The sequence below is a fragment of the Lipomyces doorenjongii genome, assembly GCF_038497915.1.
Source record: "Lipomyces doorenjongii strain NRRL Y-27504 unplaced genomic scaffold V1508scaffold_11, whole genome shotgun sequence".
Taxonomy (NCBI): domain Eukaryota; kingdom Fungi; phylum Ascomycota; class Lipomycetes; order Lipomycetales; family Lipomycetaceae; genus Lipomyces; species Lipomyces doorenjongii.
In genome coordinates, this window is record NW_027118078.1 from 130,420 (window position 1) to 158,163 (window position 27,744).

General features: G+C 45.0%; 13 protein-coding genes across 13 annotated transcripts; 8 read left to right on the forward strand and 5 right to left on the reverse strand.

Annotated features, from left to right (window-relative positions):
- The first annotated feature begins 88 nt into the window (after positions 1–88).
- V1508DRAFT_382904 (TFIID and SAGA subunit) lies at positions 89–1,201 on the forward strand. The gene is made up of 4 exons (XM_066937732.1): positions 89–550; positions 612–865; positions 913–966; positions 1,024–1,201. Exons 1-4 carry the CDS (start codon positions 349–351, stop codon positions 1,072–1,074), a joined length of 561 nt encoding a protein of 186 aa, XP_066797292.1. The 5' UTR covers positions 89–348; the 3' UTR covers positions 1,075–1,201.
- A 115-nt stretch (positions 1,202–1,316) lies between these two features.
- On the reverse strand, positions 1,317–1,606 carry V1508DRAFT_340644 (uncharacterized protein; the record flags this gene model as incomplete). Its single annotated transcript, XM_066936667.1, has 2 exons — positions 1,317–1,459; positions 1,513–1,606. Coding segments are annotated over 2 exons (237 nt in total), but the record flags the coding sequence as incomplete, so codon positions are not given.
- Positions 1,607–1,836: 230 nt separating this feature from the next.
- On the forward strand, positions 1,837–2,891 carry V1508DRAFT_412988 (small-subunit processome). Its single transcript, XM_066939709.1, has one exon. It carries the CDS (start codon positions 2,176–2,178, stop codon positions 2,776–2,778), a length of 603 nt encoding a protein of 200 aa, XP_066797294.1. The 5' UTR covers positions 1,837–2,175; the 3' UTR covers positions 2,779–2,891.
- On the reverse strand, positions 2,782–4,247 carry V1508DRAFT_412990 (CTLH/CRA C-terminal to lish motif domain-containing protein). The gene is made up of 3 exons (XM_066939710.1): positions 4,058–4,247; positions 3,852–3,979; positions 2,782–3,797 (listed from the first exon to the last, which is right to left on the reverse strand). The coding sequence occupies exons 1-3, from the start codon at positions 4,176–4,178 to the stop codon at positions 2,898–2,900; spliced, it is 1,149 nt and encodes a 382-aa protein (XP_066797295.1). The 5' UTR covers positions 4,179–4,247; the 3' UTR covers positions 2,782–2,897.
- Positions 4,248–4,441: 194 nt separating this feature from the next.
- On the forward strand, positions 4,442–6,079 carry V1508DRAFT_438011 (RIO1 family-domain-containing protein). The gene is made up of 4 exons (XM_066942161.1): positions 4,442–4,579; positions 4,644–4,788; positions 4,845–5,223; positions 5,275–6,079. The coding sequence occupies exons 1-4, from the start codon at positions 4,517–4,519 to the stop codon at positions 5,819–5,821; spliced, it is 1,134 nt and encodes a 377-aa protein (XP_066797296.1). The 5' UTR covers positions 4,442–4,516; the 3' UTR covers positions 5,822–6,079.
- A 197-nt stretch (positions 6,080–6,276) lies between these two features.
- V1508DRAFT_412996 (uncharacterized protein) lies at positions 6,277–9,008 on the forward strand. The gene is made up of 7 exons (XM_066939711.1): positions 6,277–6,570; positions 6,663–7,156; positions 7,215–7,654; positions 7,716–7,896; positions 7,966–8,057; positions 8,109–8,465; positions 8,529–9,008. The coding sequence occupies exons 2-7, from the start codon at positions 6,719–6,721 to the stop codon at positions 8,578–8,580; spliced, it is 1,560 nt and encodes a 519-aa protein (XP_066797297.1). The 5' UTR covers positions 6,277–6,570; positions 6,663–6,718; the 3' UTR covers positions 8,581–9,008.
- A 1,580-nt stretch (positions 9,009–10,588) lies between these two features.
- V1508DRAFT_367130 (uncharacterized protein) lies at positions 10,589–14,174 on the forward strand. The gene is made up of 6 exons (XM_066937379.1): positions 10,589–10,606; positions 10,665–11,575; positions 11,626–12,293; positions 12,336–12,394; positions 12,780–13,801; positions 13,860–14,174. Exons 2-6 carry the CDS (start codon positions 10,835–10,837, stop codon positions 14,007–14,009), a joined length of 2,640 nt encoding a protein of 879 aa, XP_066797298.1. The 5' UTR covers positions 10,589–10,606; positions 10,665–10,834; the 3' UTR covers positions 14,010–14,174.
- Position 14,175: 1 nt separating this feature from the next.
- Positions 14,176–15,935, reverse strand: V1508DRAFT_351270 (major facilitator superfamily-domain-containing protein; the record flags this gene model as incomplete). The annotated part of the gene is made up of 2 exons (XM_066936810.1): positions 14,176–14,892; positions 14,946–15,935. 2 exons carry the CDS (start codon positions 15,933–15,935, stop codon positions 14,176–14,178), a joined length of 1,707 nt encoding a protein of 568 aa, XP_066797299.1.
- Positions 15,936–16,495: 560 nt separating this feature from the next.
- On the reverse strand, positions 16,496–17,968 carry V1508DRAFT_29254 (uncharacterized protein). Its single transcript, XM_066936563.1, has 9 exons — positions 17,843–17,968; positions 17,680–17,767; positions 17,579–17,610; positions 17,507–17,519; positions 17,344–17,432; positions 17,244–17,291; positions 17,145–17,197; positions 17,073–17,093; positions 16,496–17,023 (listed from the first exon to the last, which is right to left on the reverse strand). The coding sequence occupies exons 1-9, from the start codon at positions 17,917–17,919 to the stop codon at positions 16,740–16,742; spliced, it is 705 nt and encodes a 234-aa protein (XP_066797300.1). The 5' UTR covers positions 17,920–17,968; the 3' UTR covers positions 16,496–16,739.
- Positions 17,969–18,557: 589 nt separating this feature from the next.
- V1508DRAFT_396033 (uncharacterized protein) lies at positions 18,558–19,223 on the forward strand (the record flags this gene model as incomplete). The annotated part of the gene is made up of 2 exons (XM_066938082.1): positions 18,558–18,601; positions 18,650–19,223. The coding sequence occupies 2 exons, from the start codon at positions 18,558–18,560 to the stop codon at positions 19,221–19,223; spliced, it is 618 nt and encodes a 205-aa protein (XP_066797301.1).
- A 309-nt stretch (positions 19,224–19,532) lies between these two features.
- V1508DRAFT_29364 (uncharacterized protein) lies at positions 19,533–22,053 on the forward strand. The gene is made up of 2 exons (XM_066936567.1): positions 19,533–19,732; positions 19,783–22,053. Exon 2 carries the CDS (start codon positions 19,892–19,894, stop codon positions 21,602–21,604), a length of 1,713 nt encoding a protein of 570 aa, XP_066797302.1. The 5' UTR covers positions 19,533–19,732; positions 19,783–19,891; the 3' UTR covers positions 21,605–22,053.
- A 448-nt stretch (positions 22,054–22,501) lies between these two features.
- Positions 22,502–25,133, reverse strand: V1508DRAFT_402992 (histidine kinase-like ATPase; the record flags this gene model as incomplete). The annotated part of the gene is made up of 10 exons (XM_066938525.1): positions 22,502–22,798; positions 22,854–23,160; positions 23,209–23,623; positions 23,674–23,967; positions 24,020–24,230; positions 24,279–24,413; positions 24,468–24,561; positions 24,618–24,790; positions 24,852–25,031; positions 25,083–25,133. The coding sequence occupies 10 exons, from the start codon at positions 25,131–25,133 to the stop codon at positions 22,502–22,504; spliced, it is 2,157 nt and encodes a 718-aa protein (XP_066797303.1).
- Positions 25,134–25,330: 197 nt separating this feature from the next.
- On the forward strand, positions 25,331–27,445 carry V1508DRAFT_413019 (uncharacterized protein). The gene is made up of 2 exons (XM_066939712.1): positions 25,331–25,809; positions 25,858–27,445. Exons 1-2 carry the CDS (start codon positions 25,411–25,413, stop codon positions 27,304–27,306), a joined length of 1,848 nt encoding a protein of 615 aa, XP_066797304.1. The 5' UTR covers positions 25,331–25,410; the 3' UTR covers positions 27,307–27,445.
- Positions 27,446–27,744: the final 299 nt, after the last annotated feature.

Below are 27,744 nucleotides of genomic sequence, written 5' to 3' on the forward strand. Positions count from 1 at the left end.
ACGAATAATTATAAGTAGAAAACTAAAATACAGAAATCGGAAGACCGAAGCCCAAAAAACGGTTTTCCCGGTTTGTTGACTATTGCGGCCAATATTGAATTGTGCTTGATCTCAGCATTGAAGGTTGGGAGTTCAGTAAGAACCCGGTTGTTTTATGCATTTGAGCTTCTAACTCCAATAATGTGTTTGTGGTTGCGGATGAACTGTCCAAACTCCCGAGAATAAGACGCGTCGGTTCCGGGATTCACGACTGCGAAGTTGTTTCACAGGGCGAGTCAGGGGAAAGTATTATACTACATACCTCAACCACGGCGTGCATCTGGTGTCAGTTTACACGCTGTATTAACCATGTCGGATGTGCAATCTTCTGCAGTTTCATCGTCGCAGGCGATAGGGCAACAGCCACAGGCAGACATACAGATGGAGACTAGTGAAGATCTGCCATCGGCAACTCCAAGAGATGCAAGGCTACTACATTTGATAATGGCATCTATGGGGATTACAAGCTATCAAGATCGAGTGCCGCTTCAAATTATGGACTTCGCTTACAGTACGTCTCCGGTGTTCGCCGAACGCTAAGTATCTCCACTATATACTAAACTTTCGTATAGGATACACGAATGCGATTTTAGAAGATTCATTACTCTATGCAGATCACTCTCGCTCCTCAAATCCTAGTACGGGCACAGCAGCCAATACACAGATTACCGTGGAAGACGTCAGACTTAGTGTTGCCGCGCGTGTGAATTATCAGTTTAAGCCTGTGCCCCCAAAAGAATTGATGCTTGAGATGGCGCAGGAAAGGAATCGGCGGCCCCTACCGCCGGTTGCGCAGACTTATGGAGTCAGATTGCCACCAGAGAAGGTATGTTTGATGCTATCCAGTTAACCCGGTATACTGACTTTCGCCAGTATTGTCTGACTGCCAAGGACTTGGATATAGATGAAGAAGCCAAAGAGCTACCGGTAAGTTGTAATTTCGTTGTGCATTGCTGTGCGATGCCATAGTAATGTGCTTCACAGGATGACGTCGATGAGGACCTACCTGAACCAAAACGGCAACGATCCAGCTAATGCAGCAAATCGAAGAGTGATAACTGAAGTAATATGTATACTATATAATAATTATAATATGTTCGGCGTACGGTATTAATATACAAAATTCATAACCAAACTCCGCAATGATATTTTTATTCCACTATCCATTTATCATCCCGGATTCTTCCAGAATACACATGCGTTTTGAATGACTATATGCGCTGGGCCCGCTTCTGCGATTCAGTATTCTCTTGTCGTGCCTTCAAAATCAGTTGTTTCTTCTCCTCTATAAACGCATTTGCAATCTGTTCCCGAAAATTTGGCTGCATGTAGTGTAACATGCAGTCCATCATGTCGTCTGTTTCTTTCCGACACGCCCAGCTCGTAGATATTAATCGCCCCCGATTACATTCGGTAAAGGCTGCATATAAATTAATAAGAAGTCATTCATATCAAAGCGTCATGAATTCCTACCCATCAGTACGTCCTTGCACTTAGAACGCGCGAATTTGCCTTGTCGCTCATTTATCTCGCCTTCATCCTTCGGCGAGAGCATCCACAATGGCACCGGTTTTCGATCACCCTCGCTCATAATTAACCACCCTCATATGACAGAACAAATGTTTCTAATGCGTGACAGAACTGATATGTTCCTGGTCTTCTAGTCTTTGGATCGGATGGTCAATTGTTTCCAGTGCAGTCACGTCGGCAGAACTTACCCTGATCCCGACATCTAAGACAAGAAACGAGCTGAACTTTAAATTTTGCCAAAACTCCCAACTTTTAGCTTACAAAAATTGTTCGCACAAGGATTTGTCGAGTATCCTTGATCTCGCGTTCACTTCATTGTATCTTATCTGTAGATACGACATAGTCATAACAATGTCGTCATTAAAATTTTCAGTTCAGAAAAAGCAGCATCGTGAGCGTGCACAACCTCACGCCCGCCGGAAATGGGGTCTTCTTGAAAAGCACAAGGCGAGTGAAGTTAGAATATATTCCTAGTCTCAATGTCTACTTACACTGTGGCATTAGGATTACGTTCTCAGAGCGCGGGACTATCACACAAAAGAAGCTCGAATCAAAGCTCTGCGCGAAAAGGCGCAGAGTCGAAATCCGGATGAATTTTACCATGGCATGGTTTCAAGTAAAACCAATGCACGAGGCATTAAACAGAAAGATCGCGAAACATCTGTCGTGCTGTCACATGAAGAGGTGAAATTGCTTAAAACTCAGGATGAAGGATATTTGGTTACTATGATTACTCAAGAAAAGGCAAAGATCTCGCGATTGCAAGACAGCTTGGCCTTCATAAAGAATGAGTTCGTGAAATCCGAGCCAAACAAACCTTCCGATGGCCTTACAGACTTTGATTATAGTGACTTCGAGAGTGATGAGGGCGGAAGTGGGAAGAACAAAGTGAAGAAGAGATTGGAAAGGGGTAAAAAAAAGTCGAATGGTAATGGCAAGCATTTGGTTTTCGCGGATAGGATAGATCAGACTCTGTCGCATGACGAATCTTTACCGAGCGCGACACCTGAGCTAAATGCTGAGCCCAGCAAGACGCATCGGTTGTTAATCATGGAATTGTCAGATCGGAAGGAACGGATAGAACAACTTGAAAAGGTATTGCATGAGGTCCAGTTGCAACGGCAATTGATGTCGAACGGTCCCAAAAAAAAAATTGTAAAAAGTGATGGATCAGTGGCATGGAGATGGAAACCTCAACGGAAAAGATAGATATACGCTACGTGGAAAGATGAACGTTAAAAGGACTATCATACATAAAAAATGCAATGTAACCTAAGACACCAATAGCTCCATTAAATTAAATTAGATATTCTGCAATAACCATTTAGTCAAAAATAGACTCTGATCGCCTGATTCGGTATACTTTCATTCGGACAGTATGGGCACTTAAAGCGCTGGTTTGGATTGCCCTTGCTCATTCTTGCCAAGCTGTCTTTTGCAACAATGTGGCCACATGGCATCATCATTGGCGGATTCTCGTCGGTAGTCTGTTCTTTGGAGACTGGACAGACGAATATGGCATGGAATTGGAAAGATGGCGGCAAGGGAATCTCGACTGGTAGCTCATTTTCACTACTCCACTCTGTCTGTTTCTCGCGCATGATGCTACCCACCTTCAGTAGCGTTGGTAAAGCGATGGCACCAGCAAGCGCAGCCAGATACAACGGTGAATCAGGGCTGAGTCCTAACAATGAACAAAATTCTTTTGTAAATGAATGTGCCACGTCATCCCATGCCGAAGGTGACAAGAAGGTTGAAGCATATGGAGACGCTTGCAAATTCGACTGGAATAGGAACGCGCACATCAGCTTCGATATGTCAGCCAAGTACCTATCCCCAAACACGGCAAAATTCTCGCGCGCATACTCCAACGCCAGTCTGGTTCCATTGCCGTTCGGATGCGTAAATAGGTGAACAAATTGCAGACTATGTAAGTTAAACTCGAGATTACTTCCAGATTGTGCCAGTCTATCCCGTTTGGATGCAGCCCATTCGATGGCGGGCCCTAGATCTTTTTGTTTTAACGATTCCAGTATGCGATACATATCCATAAATTCCTGTTCTAAAGCCTCGGGGATATCAAGATCCGCTTCTTGGATGAGCTTATCTGCTACTTGAAACTGCCCGTCTCTGATCAGGTGCATCGCGACCGCTCTGTCCAGTAGTTTGTCGCCCGACTGCGGGAAAGCATTGGGATTGTACGCCGCTTCAATATCGACCTTGAATTTCTAATCACCGTCTTAGTCCATATCATTCAGAAAACGAGTACATTCTGTAATCACCTTGTCCAGCACCTTAGCGTACTTGCTCAACGCTCCATAAATATCTTTCTGTGACTCGGCCATTTTGTTGGTCCACGATGTGCATCCGCTCTTCAAAATAGCCAACTGCTCTCTGCGGGATTGTGGAGCTAATTAAATTTTCCAATCAGCGCCTTATTCGTTCTAGTGACATTCAATCATCTAGAAATCTGCTGCGATCCACTCACCGGCATCGATCGTCTTCCTCGTCTTCTGAAGCAGTTCGATCAGTCCATCCACATCGTCAATATATTTATCAAAACTGCCGTTCTTTTCCAAGCGATTAAATTCCTTCGTTATGGCATCCATGATCGCAATATACCGCCAACTTGTACACCGTCAAACCATGAGCAACAAGCTGTCCCATAGATCGCCCAGTAGCCGGCCAAGTGATGCATGATCAGATCAGCTGCGGCTCTTGCGAGACAATTGTGCCAAATGTCTTTAGCTTTATGCCGTATCGGACGCTCTGTATTTTGAATTGTCCCCGTAATCAAATTGACTAAAATTTAAACTTTCACGATGTAAACTCCCAACTCGAATTCAAAATTTATTGTTTGGTCGATTATATCAATAGTTTTTATCTACTTCCTTCTGTCATTTATAATTCACCTATATCATATAGCTGCTCTGAAAGGTCTGCTAATATGAAGCTCAATACGGCTGCTATGAGATATTTGTCTAATGACGATTTTCGAGTTCTCACTGCGGTAAGTGGAAGCAAGACACAGTTTTTATTTAAGAAATTTCTAATGGAACATATCGTGCGAACAGACGGAGATGGGATCCAAAAACCATGAGATTGTGCCGACTACGCTTATTGTTCAGATTGCAGGTCTAAGAGGTGGTGCAGGCGTTGGTAACTGTATATCTGAACTGGCAAAGGCGAATCTGATAGCACGGGTTAAAAATGCAAAGTGTGAGTTTACTCGGATGTTTTTGTCGAAGATGTATTATAAACTAATCCGTGAGCAGATGATGGGTATAGACTAACGTACGGTGGCTATGACTATCTTGCAATCAAAGCATTCTCCAACAGGCGAACAGTTTATTCGGTTGGAAACCAGATCGGCGTGGGAAAGGAATCCGATATTTTTGTGGTAGCCAACGAGAAAGGTCGAAAGTGTGTTCTCAAGATCCACCGGCTAGGCCGTATCAGTTTTCGGAGTGTAAAGAATAACAGAGACTATTTACGGAATCGACAGTCGGCAAGTTGGATGTATCTTTCGCGTCTCGCAGCGCAGAAGGAGTTTGCGTTCATGAAAGCGCTATATGAGAACGGGTTCCCTGTACCCGAGCCGATTGACTATTCACGACACTGCATTATTATGTCATTAATCCCAGGCTTTCCGATGTATATGTTTTGTATTTGATTTGTTTGAGGAGCTTAAGCTAACTCATTTAGGCGTCAATTATCATCTCATGAGGACCCATCGGCGCTGTATTCTTCTTTGATGTCGTTCATAGTGCGTCTAGCAAATCATGGCTTAATTCACTGCGATTTTAATGAGTTTAATATTATAATTCTTGACGAACCGAAATCAGAAGATGAACAGTTCGTGGTTATCGACTTCCCACAATGTGTGAGTATTGACCACGTTGATGCTGAACGGTACTTCAAGCGCGACGTGGATTGTATCAGGCGATTTTTTGAGAAGAAGCTTGGATATGTTAGCGACGACTATCCTATATTTCAGCGGGATGCAAAGAGAGTTGCAAGTCTGGATATTGATGTACAGGCAAGTGGGTTTAGTAAGAAGATGGTTAAAGAGTTTGAGAAAGCGATTTCGGAGTCACGTGAGAAGGGAGAAGATTCAACTGACCATGAAGAAATCGGAGAACACAACGGCGATGAAGAAGACGAAGAAGAGGGGGGCGAAGAGGATGACGAAGAGGATGACGAGGGCGAAAACGAAGAGGGGGTAGACCGCGACGATGAACCCGAGGAGTGAAGACGATTGGAGACTGGGAACTCCGAGACTACGAGGAACCTCGTGTGACCACTGCGGTTTAATGACGGCCCTAATGCTACAGTCGTGTCTAGATTGATGGCAATATTGGTTGACGTACTTTACACTATTTAAGGATAAATATCATTGTAGTGACTCTAATGGACTAGTCTTCGTTACTGTACGTGCTGTAGACTTATAAGCTACGCACTATCCGATCAATTTAAGTGGGAAGTAACGTTATAGGGACTTCTACAAATCTAAAATTTTTACATAACTACGACGGCGACCAAATTAAATTTAAATATTAATTGCGCGGTAGCAGCTAATAATTTAAATGGGATGCCGGCTGAGAGTTTTCGATGGTGTGAGTTTTCTGCCCTTACGACAGGCGTTGCGCTGATGCACCGCAGTAAAATATCGTCACGAAATTACCGCGAGTATGTCGCAGCGTGACAGTCGAAATTGTTTACTTTGCATTGCCGCCGCGCGTTCTACACACTTGCAAATACCAGAATAAGCATGCATTGCAACCCGTTTAAGAACGGCTGATATTTCTATTTTCTATCTTGGCACGCTTTACATTTTTATTTAGTTTATTGTTACAATTGCGTTATATATAGATCGACCCGCGCCTGTCTGGGCAGATAGTTTGTCCAGTATTCATCGTCTATCGCGCGGTCATTCTTCCTTCATTCGCTCTCCTTCAGCGGTTCCACCAGTTCTTGACTGCATATATTTATCGTAGTAAGGTATGTATAAATTTTAGTTACTGGCGATGTGAATGGAAATGTGTGAGATTTTTCACGTGCAATTCAACTGACGCGTTGGCTTTATAATCAAGAGCTGAATATTACCACGGTTGTTGACCGCGAAATATAATTAAGGATCTGATTGAAGATGGATATCTCTACAATGCCGAACGATATCACATCACCACCTCAATTCTATGCGCCTCCTGCTTCTTATTATCCAACTGTGCAGCAAGGTATTCATACGGCAACTTCCTATGCAGCATCGATTACTCCTGGCGACAAACATAATGCCTATAATGCACAGACAGCTTATGCTATCTCCCAGACGCCTATGTCTGCGCCAATCTACCCTACTGGACTTCATATGCCTATGTACTCAATGTATCCCGGTTATGCTTCGCCGCATATTCAGGCAATGGATCTCTTCACTACTAGACAACCGCAAGGTTCTCTTACGGGATCTGCTCACTCACCTGTTGCTTATCCATCATCCTCCCAGCAGAGCCTTGGCCCTCTGTACCGGTCATTTGGAGGGATTCCAAAAGTAGGGCGATATGATCGACGCAGCACAAGTAACGAAAAGGCAAGTGTTCGTGGTGTAATTCATGGTGTATAACGTTGGCTACTAAACTCAATTTTAGGCTGGAGCGAGTTCAAGCAATCGATATGGAAACTCTTCTGGTCGAAACAGTAGGGCGAATGAAAAAGCCGTTGAGGCAAACACCGGAAGATCCAGTGCGCAAGTGCTGCAACCAGTAAATCTAAACAAAGTCCAAATCCCAGCCGATGTTCCAGCAAAACCGTCCTTGCCACAGTGCTCACCGACAACTAACGTGATGGAATCAATTGTTCACTCTACAGTGGTGGACTTTCCTATTCCAATGGCAATCGCTCCTCCCAGCGGCATCACCACCTTCTCGTTGGAGGAATCCTTGAAAAACCCACGGAAGACTACCAATGTCTATATTAGGGGACTGGCACCCGATATAACCGATGATATTCTTGTGAAGGTTGCCAGCAGATTTGGAAACTTGACAACCGCAAAAGCGATGATGGATAGTTCCACAGGAATGTGCAAAGGGTACGCTATCGGGGTCCGCGGAACATTTCTGGATATCTCTTGTATCAACTAACTGCATTAGGTTTGGCTTTGCACAGTTCGAAACTGAGCGAGAGGCGATCCAATGCATATGTGGTCTCGCTCAGTATGGATATCAAACCTCATTTGCAAAGCAGTCGTTCGCTTTGAGACTGAAAGAACTGCAAGATGCGCAGTCCACCAATGTCTATTTTTCCAATATTCCTAGATTCTGGGACAAAGCGGTTGGTTAATTAACAGCTATTGGTCGCTTCAATACGGAATTTGTAATTCTAATCGTAACTATTGCGTAGGAATTCAAACAACTACTGGAAGGATTCCCTGTTGTCTCAATTAAGGTCCTGAGAGATGGGCATGGCAATAACAGAGGCGTAGGATTTGCTAGGTACCATGAAACTTAGCATTTGTGAATCGTCTAACTTGTCATGGATTATAGATTTACTGAAAGGAGTGTTGCGGAAGACATCATTGCCAAGTTCAATGGCCAGCCTATCGGCGAAGGAGGGATGCCCATTCAGGTTCGATTCAGTGATACCGAAGCTCAGAAACGATTAAAGCAGGTTACGCTAAAGAAGCGTAGCTGGAGAGCTCACGAGTATCACTTGTTAGCTGCGCAACGTGCTCTTGAAGATTACTCTATGCCAAAATCTTTAATGTACAAGCCCTTTGTGTTATCTCCAGAAGCTATACCATATCCAGTGCCACAACCCATGTCCGGGCCTGTGCCTCTTTCTGGTGCAGAACAGAAAATTGTGCATTGGTCTCCAGATCCTCAATTACGCAGCAACCACGAGTATGATATGAGTCGTGGACCATGACAGACAGGATTAAGACTAACGTGTGATTATTAATATAGGTCTAGCTCGGACACTTCTTCGGCTGGTTCAAGTGAGGACAATGATGCTTAGTAGCCAGGATCCGGGGCTTGCTTAGTAGGAGCGTTTGTTATTGCTATAAGTTCTGTTAGCTAGTAGTATATTATTATTACCCTGTTGTTTGTCGTGTTGTTTATTATGCTGTTTTTCTTAATGGCGTATGACGCTATACTTGTGATATGAGGGGATTGCAAAATGAGATATATGTGTTGCTTATCTGCTTCTGGCTTGCTGAGACAGATGGATGAGAAACATTTCTTAGACATGATTATATTCAGTTATCATGAATGCGTTGCTGGTTGCTTTGTGAAATATAGACGTCAATGTTAGGGCATTATGGGAGTCTTGTGCTTTTAGGTTAGATATGTGTCACGTTTTAGCATAGCTTCATTTTCAGGACATATATGGTTCTAGAGTTCAATGAAATCGGTGACAATTTGATCTTTTAGCAATCATGTAGGACCAAACGGCTACGCACACGCTTGCAAATACATAATTGCCAGTTTATTGTCACGAACGCTGCAATCACTATGACCGCCAGAGTTATGGTGATTGAATGCATTATGATTTGTCGTTACCAATACTAAATTATCGTCACTCCTGCTATCACCATCCCCGGCGAGGGTTCTTTCGCTCCCATAACAGACAGATTCCCGACAGAAAAGCATCAGATTAGTCATTGTAATTGAATTACATGATGTATCTTGATGTTTCCTTAGCTGTCTTGTCACTGTTCGTGCACCTGGTCGAGCAACAGTCAACAGTCAAGAAGTCTAGGAGCAATGCCGATGAGATGTACGTAGTCTGGTAACCTTGATAAGACTGGAACGCAAATGTCATTAAGTCCCGTCGTATTTTCCTTGATTGCATATACCTATTCCAGTCCTTGCTTGTACCTACTACCTCGGCCCTGTAAAATGCTCGTTACAACCTGTCTTCGATGTTACTCGCTCCTCTGGCTCTGAGAGTTGCTTGCGTTCCTTATCCTGCTCACAAGCAGTGGCGAAGATCCAGTGTAACTTTCGCAATAGCTATTGTTATATGGGGATTTATCGTTGAGAGTCAACCGGACAAATTACGGCGCATGGGAACAATGAACGGCATATTATTTATTTTGACATGCTTCTTTCAGAGAGGATGAGCCCAGATGGAGCCGCAGCTGTTGCGGCACATTTGAGTTAGCGCGTGAAATCATGCATCGACTACGATTAGAGAACGACGACGACACCCTACGAGGGTTGGTGTAAGGCCTTCTGGCCTTTCTAAACGACCTTTACGAGCCTTTACTAATGGCATCCTGATGCGCCAGGGATGAAGCGTGTCATCATCCTGTATTCGTCATCATGCTGTATTCAGCATGGCCGGGAATCTTGAAGGGCGTGTCGACGCCACATACAGAGAATGGACTGAAGGTCACTCGGGTTGAGGCTTCAAGAATGCATTTATTGGATATCTAGACAGCAAGACCTTGCAGAAGAAACTAGAACATGTCTCTGGAGATATGGCAATTGTAACTAACGGATGTAACAGGCCGCGTGGTCTGTTGTTGATGAAGAGAAATCGAAGTTCTTTACCACCATCCATCCTTCGTATGTCTGGGGCAAATGCTCCAGGACTCGTCCCTGTCAACGCTCAATACATCCAACATGACGAAGTAAAGCCTCATGCAAACACACTAGAATCTCGATGCCAACGATATTATAGTGCGTTCGTCGATGTATGCGATGTCGCGTTTATGCATCACGAACGAACATGCCTGGCCAGTGTTTCATTGCCACTTCGCGGTTTTAACTATGCAGCAAACGTTCTAGGACGGTTCGCTAAAGAAGGTGCGGAGTACATCGACGGCAAGGATGATTCTGATGATATTGTGAAAGATGTCGCTGCGGGCAGCGCGAAAGTGGACTTAAGCTTGCGCGAGCTGGGGGTGTGAAGTACAGGTCCTTGAAGACCTGTAAATATTTCACCAATTTTCAATTTGGAAGCCAAAAAATACCACTATCTAGGTTTTGCCGCACAAGTAGTAGATAATTCTAGTTTGAGCCTTATAGCCACAAAACTGGTGGTGTTATTTCAAAGTTGTAATGGCATGGTACGATTGTCGGGACTAACCTTACCATAGTATGTTGAGAAAGCCTAGTAGGTTGAGACTAGGTACTATAAATAAGATAACATATCAATAAAAAGTCGTTCGCATGCCTGTACACCATTCTATATGATCCCAAGTAACACTAGCCGATTACCACAATAGTAGTCGAAGAAGAAATAATCCGTAATCGAATGCGCTATGATCGAGCTAGAGTGGGGTATCAGAGGCGTCGTCGGCCGCAAGGCAGCGCCGCTATCGCCACGCAAAGCGTTGTTGTCGCGCGATCACTGCGGACCTACAAAACCACGAATACAAACCGAATCCCACGCGCCTGGCCGCACCAGTCCATTCCAGCCCAGCTCAGCAATCTGCGCTCACCACTGCATGCACGAGACGGACGAATTTCCTCTGCTCGCGTCGCAGGGCCTCTACGCTTCTGCGATCACTGGCGACGGCAACTGCCTCTTCCGTGCGCTGTCAGATCAACTCTACGGGTCGCCAGAAAGCCATACCCACTTACGCACTGAGGTCGTTCAGTTTTTGCGCGACAACAAGGCACAGTTTATCAGCTTTCTGCCAGCTGCGGGTGCATACCATGGCTCATCCGGCGCGTCACGCAAAAGTGCTCGGAGGGCAGTTAACGGCCCCAGTTCCGACGGACAACCTACCGAGAAAAAGTGGGAGAGCTACTTGGAGACGATGAGTAAAGATGGAGTATACGGCGACAATCTCGAGATCGTGGCATTTGCAAAGCGGTTCAATGTCGATGTTAAAATTCATCTTGCAGATTTTGCATACGTGGTTTCTGGCGAAAGCAGCGATGAGGATACCAGTATCCTACGAAAAGTTCTACATATAGCGTACCACCAGTGGGAGCATTATTCGTCGATTCGCAACGTCGACGGTCCGCATTCCGGTTTGCCGGATGTCCGCGAGATGGTAAGCGTTTGCCTTAGTAGACCTGCCTACGGAAGTGCTAATAGAAATAGGCTATTACACCAGAGACATCGTCCAAGTTGCTCGAGACCCACCAGTACTGTCAGCCGTGGATGGAGAAAGTAGTGCTGTCGTCCCTACCTGACCTAGTACTTGACAAGCCGGAAGGTCTGAGACTTGTCCGGGAGACAATTGAACGGTTTAAAGGCGACGTGAATCAAGCCATCGAATACTTGTTTGAACAGCAAAATGAGGACGGTGGCGACACGGCGGATGAGAATAAACGTGAAAATGAAAGCGCGATGACAGCAGAATCGTCAGAGATACCGGGCAGCATTTTTGATCCGGGACTGGCTACTCCGGCAGATTCGCAAGCGTCACCCACTGACATTCCTACTTCCGAATGCCAGCCGAGTGAGTTGTCATCAGCCACCACCCTACATTCTAGTATCACTTCCAATCCACGCACGTCGCGGTACCAAACCCGAAAGAAGGCGGCGGCAGCCGCTTCCACGCTCACAAATACGGACGACGGAATACCTAGTCAGCAAGCGTCGACAACGCCGAAGTCAAAACACCGGAAAGAAACCGCGCGAGAACGCAAGGAACGACAGAAGCGGGAGTCAAAAGAACGACGGAAGCAGGAACACCAGCGTACTGGGATGGAGGATGTTCCGAAGGACAGTTTGGCTGTCGCGCCAGCTTCTGCCGCGCGAGTTGTGTACATATAGAGGATGCTGATAATGGTCATGACTATGCACAGGGTAATTTTTGATCGGGAACATTGGATTATTATTGCTGGGTTCTGGATCTGGCGTTATGGTCGTGTTAATTGTATGTTGTTTGTAAATAGATGATTACCTAATATGTACATATTTATTATGTATTATAACATATACGAATCAGGCAATAGGGAGACGATCGGAAACTGAAGGCGGGGCCGCATAAAGTATGACGTTGGAACTCGCAATTTAGTGATCGTCGCGGTCAGGCACCTGCACTTCCCACTTGAGTCCTTAGGTAACGTAAACCCAACGCTGCCCAAGCGGGGACCGCCGCCTCCTAACGGCGTAGAGTGCCCTTTTAGCTGCTTAACTATACCCTCTCAGAACCACATACGCACACATCGCCTCCCCTGTGCTTGCGGCTTCGCCCAACCTGCCTCGAATAATCCAGCTCTCCCGCCGGCGTCGTCTGCTGACGATAGTGCTCCTTGTCGCCGGTGTCTGTTTCGTACTCTACCACATCTTCGTCTTGATCGACCGGACGGTCGACTCTCGCAAGTTCAAACCCCGTCGTCTTCGCCGCCCTCCTGTCTTCAACGACTCTCTCCAAGGACGCCTCCCGCCGCCTCAGCTGCGTCTGCCATCTGTCAAAGACTCTCTGCCCGCAGGCTTCGATCCGGAAACAAACCCGACTATCCAGCGCGAGGTGAAGCAGTTTAAACAGGCTTACGACGTACTCCACCCGCAAAGAGCCGGCACCAAAGACAGCGCAAGCAAAAGTACAACCACCAAAGATTTGGCCAGCGGCGCAATGACTCAACTATCGCTGACGTCACGCGTTCGCTTGTCATCCGGATACGACATGCCGGTCCTCGGTTTCGGCGTGTACATGTCATATGGCGAGGAGGTCATCAACTCGGTCTACCACGCTCTTAAAGTCGGCTATCGTCACATAGATTCCGCTACCCTGTATGAAAACGAGCGCGAAGTAGGCGTCGCTATTAAGAAATGGATCCATGACACAGGCAGCAAGCGAGAAGACGTGTTCTTTACTACGAAAGTGTGGGATACCGACCACGGATACAATAATACTAAGAAGGCTATAAATTGGTCACTGCGCCAATGTGATCTAGGTTATATCGACCTCTACCTTGTTCACTCGCCGTATCCCGGCAGAGAACTGCGAAAGGAAACGTGGAAGGCGATGGAGGAGGCAGTTCAGGAAGGCAAGGTCCGCTCGATTGGCGTCTCCAATTACGGCATAAAACACCTGAACGAGATGGACTCATACGCGACCGTGAAGCCTGCTGTTAATCAGCTTGAAGTTCACCCTTTTCTAACCCGTAAGGAACTTGTCGACTACTGTCAGGCGCACGACATTGTCGTCGAAGCTTTCTGCCCCATTACCAGAGGACAAAAGTTCAAGGACCCACGCGTACAGGCCTTGGTCAAAAAATACAATCGAACCCCCGCGCAAATTCTGTTGCGGTGGTCCCTCCAACGTGTATGTCCGCAACTCTAAGTGGTATCGCAAGACTAAAACAATTGCTAACCTGACATAGGGTCTGGTTCCTTTACCCAAGAGCTCAAGCCCGAAACGAATTGAAGAAAACTCAAAAGTGTTTGATTTTGAAATCGAACCGAAGGACATGGAGAGCTTGATGACCAACGAATATTATATCGTTGACTGGGATCCGACCAACGTCGCATAATATTTTTGAATATGTGTATTTGCCAAATATATGAATTCCATTAAGATGACGCTGAGTTACTTCTGGTAATTAACGAGCAAAATCCATTCCACACAAGTAAGATAGTACTTCTGCAGTAGCGGACACATAATGTAGTCATATTATGATAGAACCAATCATATATCCTTTATCGAGCGCCGGCATTTTTCTCGGCATTCTCCGCATTCTCAGCATTCTCAGTATTCTCAGCATTCTCAGCATTCTCAGGATTCTCAGTATCCTGAGGGGTATCATTTGCATTATCTTTGCGTTTCGAACCTTGCGTTCCCACTTTCAAGAATAAGGACCCCAGGAGTCCAATTCCACTAACTCCAACAGCAAACCAGAACGCCGCTCTGTACGAATCATACAGTCTTGTAGCACCGTCGCTGGGGCTCTTGTCTGCAGCAGTCTTGACTATTGTCGATGACGCGGCTAAACCTATAGAGACAGCTATTTGTTTGACTGTATTCAGGATCCCAGATGCCGAGGATTGCAATTCTGCTGGCACGGCAGACAATATATGCATATTTGCAACATTAAAAGATATATCAGCCCCCAGAACTGAAAGGCAAATTGCTGGAAATGCCATCGCCCAATACGTCAGATATATAGGCTGGAGAGCCCACAAGAGTGCAGAGATTACGAAGGCTGCCATTGCTATCACCATGAAAATGCGACCCGGGATGATATGCAATGTATAGGCAACCAAAACATTCACGAGAATGCCGCTTACTGCCTGCGGGATAAGATAGGCGGTTGTCAGAATGGCCGATGCGCCACGAACGCGTTGGAAAAAGAGCACCATGTAGTAGCTGACGACGCCCAGGAAATTCATAAAGCCACACGCGATGATAATCATGCACTGCACCAAAAAAAATTAGACATTTAACAGCGGTAGTCATAAGCAAAACATACCAACGCCACCCCTGGATATCTCCATATATAGAGCGGCATTAAAGGATATTTCGCTTTTGACTCCCAGAAAACGAAAAGACCTATGACTATTATTCCAACAACAAATAGGACAATCACGTAAGGTGACCGCCATCCTTCTTTCGTTACACTTGACTCTGTCAGACCGAACACTAGTAGAACTAATCCAGAAGTAGCTAGTAGAGCACCGAAATAGTCTATGGCTGTCAGTTTCTCCCTCACCGCTCTCCAATTCATTGCTGGGTCATTCGGGACCAAAAACCAGCCCAATCCTGCAAGGAATGTGTACTCAATAGCAGAGAAAAACAGAATCGACCTCCATGATAAAAACTCTGTACATATTCCCCCACAAGTTATCCCAACGATAAATCCCAACGGTGCCCCGGCAGCTATAGCCGCCATAGCTTTGTTTTTTCGTTTGCCAGGGATGTACGTCGCACCAATGATTCCTACCGCTGCCGGCGGCGATACCGCACCAGACAGACCTTGAAGGCCCCTCATAATGTCAAATACTATGTGATTCTTTACAAACGCAGAGACTAAGCACCACACAGAAAACCATATATACGAAATAAGAAGCATTCGCTTCCGGCCTATGTTATCCGCCAATGCAGCCATCAGTAACACAAAAGCACCAGATGTTAGCGTAAACGCCGATATTGTCCAAGACAAATTTCCTCCCGAAATTCCGAATGATTCACCAATTTGAGGAACTGCAATTTGCATGGAGCCTTGATTGGCTGGAGGCAAGGCCATGCCAAGCGTAAGTATGATAATCACCACGATTTCCTGCCAGACTGAGCCAAACACTGGTGGCCTTTTATCAGTAACTGTAAGAGAGCGGTATTCTTGTACTTTCACCTCTATATCTAAGTCGCGGACAGGTGATCCAGATGATGACTTCGTCTCTGACACGATATTAAATAGGCGCGCTGTTGAAGATAATGCCGAAATTGCGCGCGTTAACTTCATACCCAACATTACGAGCCAACTGGGCGCTGATGCCATTTTGACTGTACCTGACAGTCTGACAACTGATCTAAGTATACGATCAAAAATAACAGACGTTCACGTATTTAGGTGTCCAAAGGAGTCGTAATCCTGTATTTGCATGCAGTTTAGGAAAGTGCCTCATGCGTGCATGTATAACTTCGAGTGATCGGGGTGAAACAGTCTGTGTCGGCAAAAGAGCCAGCCGTCGAATGGCGTTCGATGTCCGACCTCTTCTATTTTGTTATACTAATGAACTCGAAGTCCCTCAATATCGAAAAATATGTATTTCGCAATAAAGCAGTAATTTCGTACGTTATAGCTTTTAGCAACCAGATCACAAGATAATATAACCACCATATATACTGCCAGCAAAGACCCGAAGGTTCTAATATAAAAGCGAATAGATTTTTTCAATTACCCTACACCACCACAGCGATTGCACACCAGCCGTCCACTGGTATTTTAAATGAGATCATTGACTCCTGGTCATAAAATTAAAATACACATCGCAAAACACTATATCGTAGCCAAGTAGATACAAGTCGATTATCGCCTCATCGCGAAGGCCGAAACCGCTGCCGGTGACTACTACTGGGCGGGCAAGCAACACCACCGACGCTTCCACTTCGAGCTCCAGGGGTACGGTTCAAGTCAGTATGCATCAATGGCACGCGATTTTCGCGCGACGGTGTCTGCAAAATTCCATTGGAGGCAATCCGCTGTCTATGTGTCGTAGACTCTGTCGATAAAATATTACAGGTTAACATCGTCCACAGATTCCTATTACTTGCAATCGAAGTAAAAATGCTCACGATATAAGTTATTGCCCCCAATCACAGCCCTATCCGAAGCTAGCGAAGTATTCAGGACTTCAAAACCACCTACAGCAGCCGAGTTCGGATTGTTCACAATCTCGTCTGCCGCATTCTGCATTGAACCTAGAAGCATTTTGCGTTTAAGTTTGTCATATAGCGCTTGGAGTTTAGCAAATTGCCTAGATTTGTCATGTAGGCTATCTACTAGCTCAGAATTCTTCTTGGAAAGTGTCTCGCGCTCATTTTTGAGAGCTGGAATCTGCGTCAGTATATTTCACGAAACTGACTAAGATACCTATACCATTCATGTGACGCTTGAGAGCTAATAAGATGAGTAAACATGTTCATAATGAAGTATTAGCCACCGACATACAATCAATATCTGCATCTGCCGCCCGGGCAATTCGATCCCTGTCTTGGACCACCCTGTAGAGTGTCAGTTCACTGCTGCCAACTGAGTATTTGCCCGTACTGGTCGATCTTTTCACTTAGAGATTTCACGATGAATTCTTGATAGAGTCTAAATCGGCAGATTAGCACACCACAAAGTCCAGGAAATCTATTTCTCGTACAACTCCTGGGAGTACTGATACGACCAGAATGACAGTGCGCGGGTACTAATTTCGCTAATAATTGCAGGACTAAGACCTGCCAGTACACTCTCGATCGACTGTTAGCAAAAACAAATACAAAGGATAAGATGTAGAATTCGTCGCTGTAGGAAAAAGTGCTTACCGACTTATACTCCCTATAAATGACAATCACTATCGTTAACGAACTGCTCTAATAGCGCCATCTGGTGCTTACTCAGTAGGATTCAGTAGCGTAAGTGATATATCCTATGTCACATCGTCAGTAAAAGCTTTGTAGAAGAATAATTCGAGACATCATGACTTAAATTTCAGTACATCAGGATTATCCAGCGGAGTATCGCAGGCCGGGCAAATTTTACTGACTCCGAATACTTTATTAGAGCACTTAATGCAAAATATATGACTGGATCGTACAATTAGTAAATATCTTCGATGGAAATTGCTTATAATACTATCAGGAACTCTAGCGGGAACCAACCTGCAAGTGGTCACAACACCTTGCTGGGTCAGCAGGCACCTGCAGTGCTGATTGTTGCAACGTAAAATAAAATCCATTCAATCTGTGATATCAAGAATCAATACCAATATGATGGATATGAATTCCGAAATTGAACGATGCGGTGCCTCGCCATGTCAAAATGGTTGGTTGCGGCCGGGTAATGACAACAAATGCGACGCGTCCCGGGGGGAGTAAATCAATATTAATTAACATTCCTAGACAGCGTTCCAGAGTTTAGTCACGGAAATAGGAGACAAGTTCAATTCATTTGAGGGCTATGATTAAAGCGGTTAACGTTAGGCTTTTTCTAACAGATCGGCTCGATTTGGATGATTCTACAACTGTCATTAGGATATTGAAGCGAGACAATCACTACTTCCACCTTTATGTCGCAGCGGGAATAGTGCTTTCTATTTTAATTTTGCATTATGCTTATTATTTTTTCTATAAAAGGATTACACCTATACATCCACTGGATTTAACGCTGCTCAATTTCGTAACACCAAATAAGTCAATCTGGCCCTCATTGTCCTATTCCAATTTTCTTGTGCGCGGGAGACCAATTCCGTTGCATATTCTTTTAACTGATTTATTCCTTGGAAGCATTGTACTACGCGGATCACCAAGTGAATCGTTATGGCAGATACTACGCTGTTCGGAATGTACATGGTCGATTGCCTTACTCGCTGCATGGATGCGTCCACCATCAGATAGACCGCGACTCCAGAATCGCGTTAGGTAGTTGCTATCGTAAATTTTCACATATTGGTATTAACAAGCAAACAGGCTAAGTCCGGAATTGCGGCAAGCATATCTCTTGAAACACTCACTACTCGCCCAGTACCTCTGCTTAAAGGACAGCGAACCAGGCGTTGCGATATTGGGATCATCGTCATTTGCTCAATTTCTATTTAAATACTACGATATTCACAATTCCCATGACGATATTGCTACAACGAGATACAGTAAAGTTGTATTGGTCACAACCTACTCAGTTGCTACTTATTACGTTACGTCTGCTCTCAACACTCTCACAGCCGGAGGCTACATCATGCTCGAACTCACGATCGTTCAAAAGCGTTGTCCGGTAGCCGCATGGTATGCGCATTTTTCGCGTCAACTGATTGACCAGACGGCAATCTCGATGCTCGTAAATTCATGTCAGTCAGTTCAGAGGTTTCTTTGCCGTCGAGGTGTCGTCGTAGAGTCAGTCGTTGATGTCAGTTTCGAGGAGGCCAAAATTTGCAAGGCAACTTGCGAGAATTCACGTGGCGCCCGTCAGATATGGAATGCTTGGACTGCAATCTTGCTAGCTGAAGGAGTTATAAAGCGGTTTGTGTTTCTCGGACGCAAACTGTAGCAGTATTTCCAATCCTTAAGTAGAATAGCGATGACTCTAGATGTAGGGAATTTGCTTGTTTGACTTGGGTATGGCTATAGTGCGTTTACTTGTCTTGCTACTGTAACTGAAAATAGAAAAGCAGTAAAGCACGACCTGTTACGTAACTGGGTGTCTATTGCCGTTTACACGAGCAATGTTGCTGTTAACATGTTGTAAAGCTGGTGAGACTTCCGCCAATAGTCGCGTCAAGAACGCGTGAAGGTCTGTTTTGGTGATCAATCTACACCCCGGCCGGAATGCTGCTGCATAAAGTTTGGGTTAGAGCTTTAACTTGTCGACCACAAAGCCCCAAATTAATTTTCGACTGTTTATTTCCACGCACGACTCATGCTCACAAAACTCGATCTGTGGTTTCTGCGCTAGTGCTTGTCGATTATGGTGCACGATCCTACACGTATATTCTTCCCGGAATTATCATTTCTTGACATTAAGTGGTCGACAATTCGTTGTAAAATAATATCAGGAAGGTATGTTCGAACCTAATTGTTGTGTGGACGTACAGCTAACATTCCTTGAGATCCCGACAATAGCCTACTATATCTATGTGAACTATGTATGCTATGTAGCATCAGATTAAGGTCAAACAATTTTCTCTGTCGGTCTCATTATCTTCGCCGACGACTACGATGCCGTTGGGAATTTTCCGCCGCTTCAAGCGTGGCAAAACAAACGAGGACAACCTTCCGTCTCATGAACTTCCAACTGGGCCTCTAACGATAATAACAAATCAACGCCCACCACATTACCGCACTTCAACTGACCAGGAATATGATTTCAATGCAGAAGGAATTGCTGAAAAGGAGAATAGCCCTGCGTCTCGGGCGCAGTTGTCGCGCCGGTATCTTGCCTTAGGAAGACGTAGCCTATCTAATGGTGACAATCAGCACAGGATTGTGGAGTCTTCAGCAGAAACAGGCATATCTATACTAACTCGCGATGGTTTAATGCCGAAAGCGGAGTCATCCGCGACTAGAGATGTGAAAGGACAACGGCCAGTTTCGTACTACGATATCGGTCGGTCTCATCGACTGGTGTCTCGGCGGGTGTCCGGAAGTACCCGTCGCTCCGAGTATCAGCCACGAAGTGTCTCCGATGGCAGTCGATTATCAGGCTATGGCTCTATACGTCAGAATACGAGTGGCACTGAGGTCGTGAATCGTAGCGTCAATGTCGTCACTCATGCCTTGCGTGCCCTCAAGGTAAGAAGCGTTGACATGTTGCATCCTAAACCAACACTGCGATTTGAATATGAGCCGGTGGACAATACATTAATTCCAATTGATCCTTTTACTTCAGGTGATATGCTAGGTTTAAGACGGTCTCAAGTAAGGTCGCTGCATGTGGACGATATGGTAGATGATATGGATTCACACGCAATCCGAGTTGCGCTGGAACGCGATGCTCGAAGAAGCTTGGATACAAGACGGAGTATTTCTAATTCAAATAATCATACACATGAAAACAGTATGCCGTTAGATGAGCGAGCAGAGCCTGGAAGTGGTGGTGCACGAAAACTGTGGCCTTGGCGTGATAGCCGCGAGCTCATAGACAGAGATCGGGAGCGAATTATTCAGGGAAATTCGAGACGGCAGAGCCAAAATTCTCAAAGATATGATGAGATGCTGCAGGACCCTGAATTGCTGATGTCGGAGAACGCGGAGGATATTAGCCCTCTGGAACCATGCTCTATCGGATATAGTCTGGCAGCAGATCCACATTTAGAAGGCGACTACCTCCCTGACGAACCTACACTTATATCGTCACAGGGACTACGACATCAAGAGACCGATATGCGGACTACGACTGACTATGAGCTGCGGGGACAATCGGATTTTGACTATTCTAGGGGTGGGCAAAAAGGCAAAGACAATCCGAGTAGTGGATATCTCCTCACAGCAGCGTGGACATCGTTTCTCAAGCGCGCAACTGCTGAACGAATACGGCGGGAAATTGAAGTCAGGGAATCGGCAGATGAACGCACTCAGAACCAGATTTGGAGAGATCGCAAGGAATTCAGCCCACGTGGGTCCCTGTCAGGCGACAGTTGTTATAGCAGAGACAGCCAAGAGTTTAACGATGATATCCAATATGTTTCCGAAGATCCTGCTGTGAACACCTTGAATTCGACGTCCGGTGCTGAATCTGGTCTCAAATCTCCGACAAGAAGACGCCGTCAATACGAGGATGATGTAGAACCTCATTACATCTCAAAGGAGCAGCATCAAGATTCCCCAGTAGGTGAACATTACATTTATGACAGCGCTGTCACTTCGCGACGAGCCCGCCATGTACGACAGGAGGAGCTAAACGAGGGATATAAAGCCGAAATTGTAAGCTAAATGAAGATGGTCATTTTTGCGTTGTTAATGTAGACTACTCATAATTTGTTATGATCATTTGTTATGGAAACTAGAACTGTTCTAGTCTAACCCCTGTTATTTGTTTCTATGGTCTATGTTAATATTGAGGTTTGGACCCTAGTAGATCCTTGTCTATTATTTGTAATTGATTTCATCTTGCGCTTACGGGTAAAAGCAAATTTAATCCGGACAGAAACAGCAAGACTTTAGCATATATTAAATAGGTCTATAGGAAGTAACTTGCCTATGAATTGACAGGCTGTTAGCCCCGATTCATTAAAGCTGATATCATTTTCCCGTCTCTTTCATCCATTCTACTCTCATCGTACTGTAACGTCGTTGGTGTGCAATCATATCTCACATGTACTTTTGTCTACAGCAGCCAAGATCGGTTTCGGAAGATTCAATCCACAGCGTCGTCGGAGTCTACCCTTGACTCTTCACTCGCGGCTGTGGCAGTGCGTACAGAGTACAAATATCGTCACCGAGACACTGACAATCATACAGCACTCATATGATTATAAGCATAGACCGTTTGAATCTTAAGAGTCTATGAGATATGTGTGATATAGGTCTGGGGCCGTATGTATGCCGACATCGTTTGTCCTGTGAAGACTGATGATTGCAGTCATGTGCGGTCTACTAGCTAGGTAACAAGTCCAACTAACGATTTCCACAAGATCACGGATGTCTATTATCTGAGCACGGTGACGGCTTAGCGGGTTGAGCAGAAAATCTGCACTCTCAAGTACATTGCTACCTATATAAAGATAGAACAGAATTTAAGTGCATGCATGAAGTACTCTATGTTTCTCGTCCTAAAATACTATGGCTACTATAACTATCCTGCATATAATTGCAACAGTAACGGCCCCATTAGCACCGCTCAAAGATCTTGTACAGACCAGGTAGGTCTGCAACCTCTATTACGCTGCCCAGTAGCTTCTTAGTCGCGAGCAATCTCCGACGCATAGTGGGAAATATGTATTTCTCGATTCTGTCCATTAACTCACGTCTTCTCTTTTCCAGAGGCTGAATGTTCTCGGAATCTTCGGAGGCACGTTGTGACGGGGCTTGGCCAGGAGGAAGAATGGGAAGAGATTCTGGAACATAAAAGATTGCTATCTCTCGCAAGACAGTTTCAAAACATTCCTTTTCATGTGCCCAATCAACCTGTATCATGTGGGTGTCAGTCTTCAAAGCAGTTAATAATATGATGAGGTCATACATTATGGCCAAGCCGATACAAAAGCATTGGCAACTTTACAACTGATGGCGTATACCCCTTTAGTAACAGTGGAATACTCTTGATATCACCGTCAGCTGTAATATCCAGAGAGAAATATTCTAGTAACATCATGCGCATGGTCATCAATTGATCTGTGATTCGGCAGATTTCGGATTCTTGTTCTGCAGATATCTGTTCATCTGCCACCGCGAGTTTCAAAAGACTGCGAAGTGACAGAGCCGGGGCTAGCTGTATTACACCAAAGTTGCCGAAGTCGGATAACCCAATCTGGTAAAATATTTCATAGCTGACCTGTCAGTAATATATGAGACAACTGTTCATGCATGGCGCGTACCTGACAGCGGCGTAGTCCACAAGGTATAATTTGACACCGCATTGGATGGCTGCGAGACGCTTATTCTCATCAACAATACCAATGAACGTGTGATTCGCAAATATGTCTGTCAGACCTTTATGTAGATCGTTTCTGACGTCGTCACGGAGCTGTTTCACAGAATGAAGTCGAATATGTACCCTCGCTCGTTCTACTGTCTCATACTGATCCTCCGCTGTCGTTCCTATATCGGTATTGATAGGTACCTCATCCGCATCGGGGCCAGGACTATCGGATGGTGAATGTGGCAAGCTGTCCAGAACTGTAGCAGATCCGGATGATGATTTTGAAACGGGGTGCTTGAACATGGTAGTAATTTTTCGTTCCTTGGCATCTGTCCGCACCATGTTGTATTCATATGTTCGCTTTTGCGCATCTGAATTATTAGCATACTCATTATTTCTAAAAAGATCAATCCAGACCTACTATTCAAAGGACTCGGCGAGTCTACGGACTTGGCCATTAATACACTTTGCGTCTTAAATGCTCGACTGGTATCGACTTCTCCTAGTACGTGTTGAACATTATCACAAATTCGTTGAATAATCTCATCTTCGTTCAAAAATCGAACTTCGCGTTTCGTCGGGTGAACATTAACATCAAGTTTATCTGGCGCAATAAGTAGTGAAAGATATGTAAACGAATGACTTCCTTTGGGCAAAAACGCAGAGTACAACTGCGCTATGGCGCGTTTCAATGGATCACATGTAACCGCTCGATCTTTTGGCCTATTAGCTTCATAATTTCTCATAAACTTGGTTGAAGTACATACGATTAATGAAGAGCACAGGCTGATAATTTTTCTTGGCATTAAAATTCGCATTGGTTATATATCCGCTCGCGCCCACAAGACCTAGTCGCTTATCTTCTCCGACACTGACCTTGATGAGCTCGTTTGCAATAGCAACACCGTAAACTGTGCGAATGCGGTCGATGGTCGATGCTTGTGCGGTCGTTATTAGCGAATGATGTGCTTCACCATGCTGATTTCACGTTAGCGATCGCTTGACAGAAATGGCAGAAAGACAGACTTTCTTGCAGGTGAAAGCTATCCCTTCAGAGTGGATAGCATAGCGGCCAACAACATCTGCGATTCGGTTGTACTCGTCCGCAGGTGAGCGAAACGCTCGCAGCCGCGATGGAACGTTAAAAAAGAGATCTTCGACCTGCGTATCCCATCAGTAACTGCACCGCATCCAACAGCAAATTGAATGTCTTACGAGTATTTGAGTTCCATTGCGGCCTGCTACCGGTCTCGGATCCGGGCTAGCGCCGCCTTTTGCCGGTACCAGTTTTCCATCCAAATACGTCGCCCTAAGGAATTCATCAATTAACTAGATCGACTATATCAGCGTAAATGTCCGACCAACCTCCATGCGCAATCAGAATCTTTAGAGCGCGTAGTCACGGTCAAATGAGCGATATGTGATATACTAGCCAATGCCTCCCCGCGGAATCCGTATGTCGCGATTGCATTCAGATCCTCAAATGAGGATAATTTGGACGTAGTGAACCGCTCGCATAGTATTCCTAAATCATTTCTCTAATTTCAGGTAGTTAGACACAAACTTAACCCTTCAGTCAGGCCTAGTAATCTGACGTACATTTATTCCATGACCATTGTCTGTGATTTGAAGCAACTTCAAACCACCATCTTTCACCACAATATCAATCGAAGTGCTTCCGGCATCAATCGAATTTTCGAGCATTTCTTTTAACGCGTTTGCCGGTGTGACAATAATCTCACCGGCTGCAATCCTATTGATAACTGACACATCTAGTGGCTAATAGGCTGTTACCATGTCGCCCGAAACCAGTTACCAGACAAATTATACCTTGATCTTAGGTGGCAATTTCAATTTCTCACAATCAATGTCTGAATCCATCAAATTACACACTGACCAAATTCTCGCATAAAATTTATGCGATCGGATCAGTCAGGTCCTAGTTACCACATGTTGAAATTATGACGCGAGTTAAAACGCGTCAATTTAACACAACATACGGTGTGGAGTTTAAAGTCCCAACTTACCCGGACAAAAAAATCCCTTCCCATGCCAATTTTTTTTGTTCGAGGATTGATCCAACGCATCCTAGTCCTAACTTATATTTGTGCGGGTTGACCCTTTCGCGCCTGTCAAGACAGTTTAGTACGATTGGAGGATGGGGAAGGCGAAAAAATTGTCTCGCAATTCACTTCTCCGAGTGTCAGCCCTTCGTGGCTTGCGAGCTCAAACAGTTATTGGTCCATCAACGTCGCCATCAACACAAGAGCAAGCAATCCCGCTTATTAAAAAATTGTCCTCCATCGATCCCAAAGACCGAGTACTCGCTGCCTCCGCAATTGCGAATCTCATCGAGAATCCGGTCATTAGACGTGCGCTGTTAAAGGAAAAACTAGTGCAGACAATCCTTGAACAGTCCTTAACTGATTCGTCCGAGGAAGTCATCGTCGAAGGATTCGGTGTTCTCAGAAACTTAGCCCTCGAAGAGGGATACGACATTTGTGTATTTTTGTGGCGGAAGGATATCTTAGCCATTGTATTGAGTTGTTTGGGGAAGGTAAGCGTTACATCACCGGAGTTCAGAAATGGAAGCTGACAGACAAAGATTCAAACAAACATTGCCTACCTGAAGGACTCAAAGGCTGCACAAAAGACACTCCTTTTCAACTTGATCGAGAATATACTCTCGCTACTAACGTCTCTTGGCGGATCATCAGATGATATTTGCGAATCCATTGTCTCTCGTTTGCCGGATCTGCCAACTTTTGCGTTAAACATACTGGCGAACCCGACTATCCCTGATTTCGTTAAGGTCATTGCTGCGGAGAACCTATACGTACTGAGTGAAGCAAATGCAGCGTATATTGATAAAATTCAATGCTCAGGTTTTATCTCGGATGGTAAGCTAGGTGTGGCCGTCAAGATGTATCTGTCCGGTGTCGAATATAACATTTTTGAGACGAGTCGGACAGCTTCAATCGATCTACTGGATGTCGTTCGTTCTGTGACTGAAGCTTTGCAGGCAATAGATATCAACAAGGCGATTGATGTTATGCAACCCACTACTATTGACGGGGTTGTTCAACCAACTATTTATGACGACAACTATCGCTCAGCACAAAATTCTTTCATTGCGGTGCAGGTTGGGCTGGAATTGCTTACTGAAATCAGTGAAGACTTGGTAATGAGGTCACAGCCGCAGCATGGAAGGCAAAACCGTCAGACGGAACCTGAAGATAACGATGACCAAGATGATATGGATATTTTAGAGGACGAGAACGAGATGGCTGTTGAAGATGAAACAATGGATGGTGTTGATAATCCCGTGGTTGCCTTACTCCTTGAAATCGTGTTACCAGTGGTTACCGAATTCGTTGAGTTTAAGGAATTACGGTCGCGCGCCCTTCAGGCACTCAACAACATGACTTGGACCTTCAACTCCTTTGTACCACACTGGGGATATTCGACAGCGCGTAGCCTGTGGAGTCGTATTTTAAGGCTTTTGCTTTCATCCGACGACTTAGACGTCGAATCGCGCACTGGTATTGCCGGCGTTCTATGGGCATGTGCCAAGGCGAAGCCCAAGTGCATCTCTGAAATTAGCGTTAACGATGTGCGACGGCTTATCAGAGAGTTCCAACAGGGCGGAGAAACACAAGAAGCCTTGGAATTAAAGGTTCGCATTGTCGGTTTACTAGGCGCGTTGGCTCTTCCACATGCGGATATCGATGTCACAAAGGAAATTTCGATATTCCTACTGACACAGGTTCTTTCTACACAACACAAACCACCGGAGATTGTTATTGAAGCATTAAATGCGATTTATGATATATTTGCAGATATGACTTATCCCTTTGATGATGAAATCTTCGTCAAGGGAGAATTCTTGAATCACTTAATGAAAATACAACCACATGTCAAGCAAATGGCTAAGAAGATTGATAGGCGGAAAAATCTACAGTTACGGACTAGGGCAGATGAAGTTGTGGTTAATTTACAACGATTTGTCGCATATAAGATAAAGGAGAGAAAGGGGTTGTTGAATAAGCAATAGTAGGTTGTATGCATTAGACACATTATCTGTACTATAGATTTGGGGAATTTATGGAGTGCCTTGCTGCACAGTACAACCTCTAACTGTAAGTATGACAGCTAAAATATTGAAAGTACAACCCAGTCGGCGGTACTCAGCAGCTTTGTAGATCCTTCTCGAACCTACGAGCAACAACATACTGATGCCCTCGCAGTCTAAGAAAACTGAGTACAATGACGTTCTGCGTTCTTCTCATACTGTATCGTTGTCAGCGAGCATAGTATGTGGCCACTTGTTTAAGCTTAATCGATGACTAAGAACTCTGGATGTCGTCACTTCATTACTCAGCCACAAACGTCAGTTGTTTCCGCAGTGCAGATGGCGCTAGTGGCTGTGTCTGACAAATACGACCCGCGGCTCTCGTCTCGACTTTCTACTGCGTGCGGTTCTGGTGCGTGA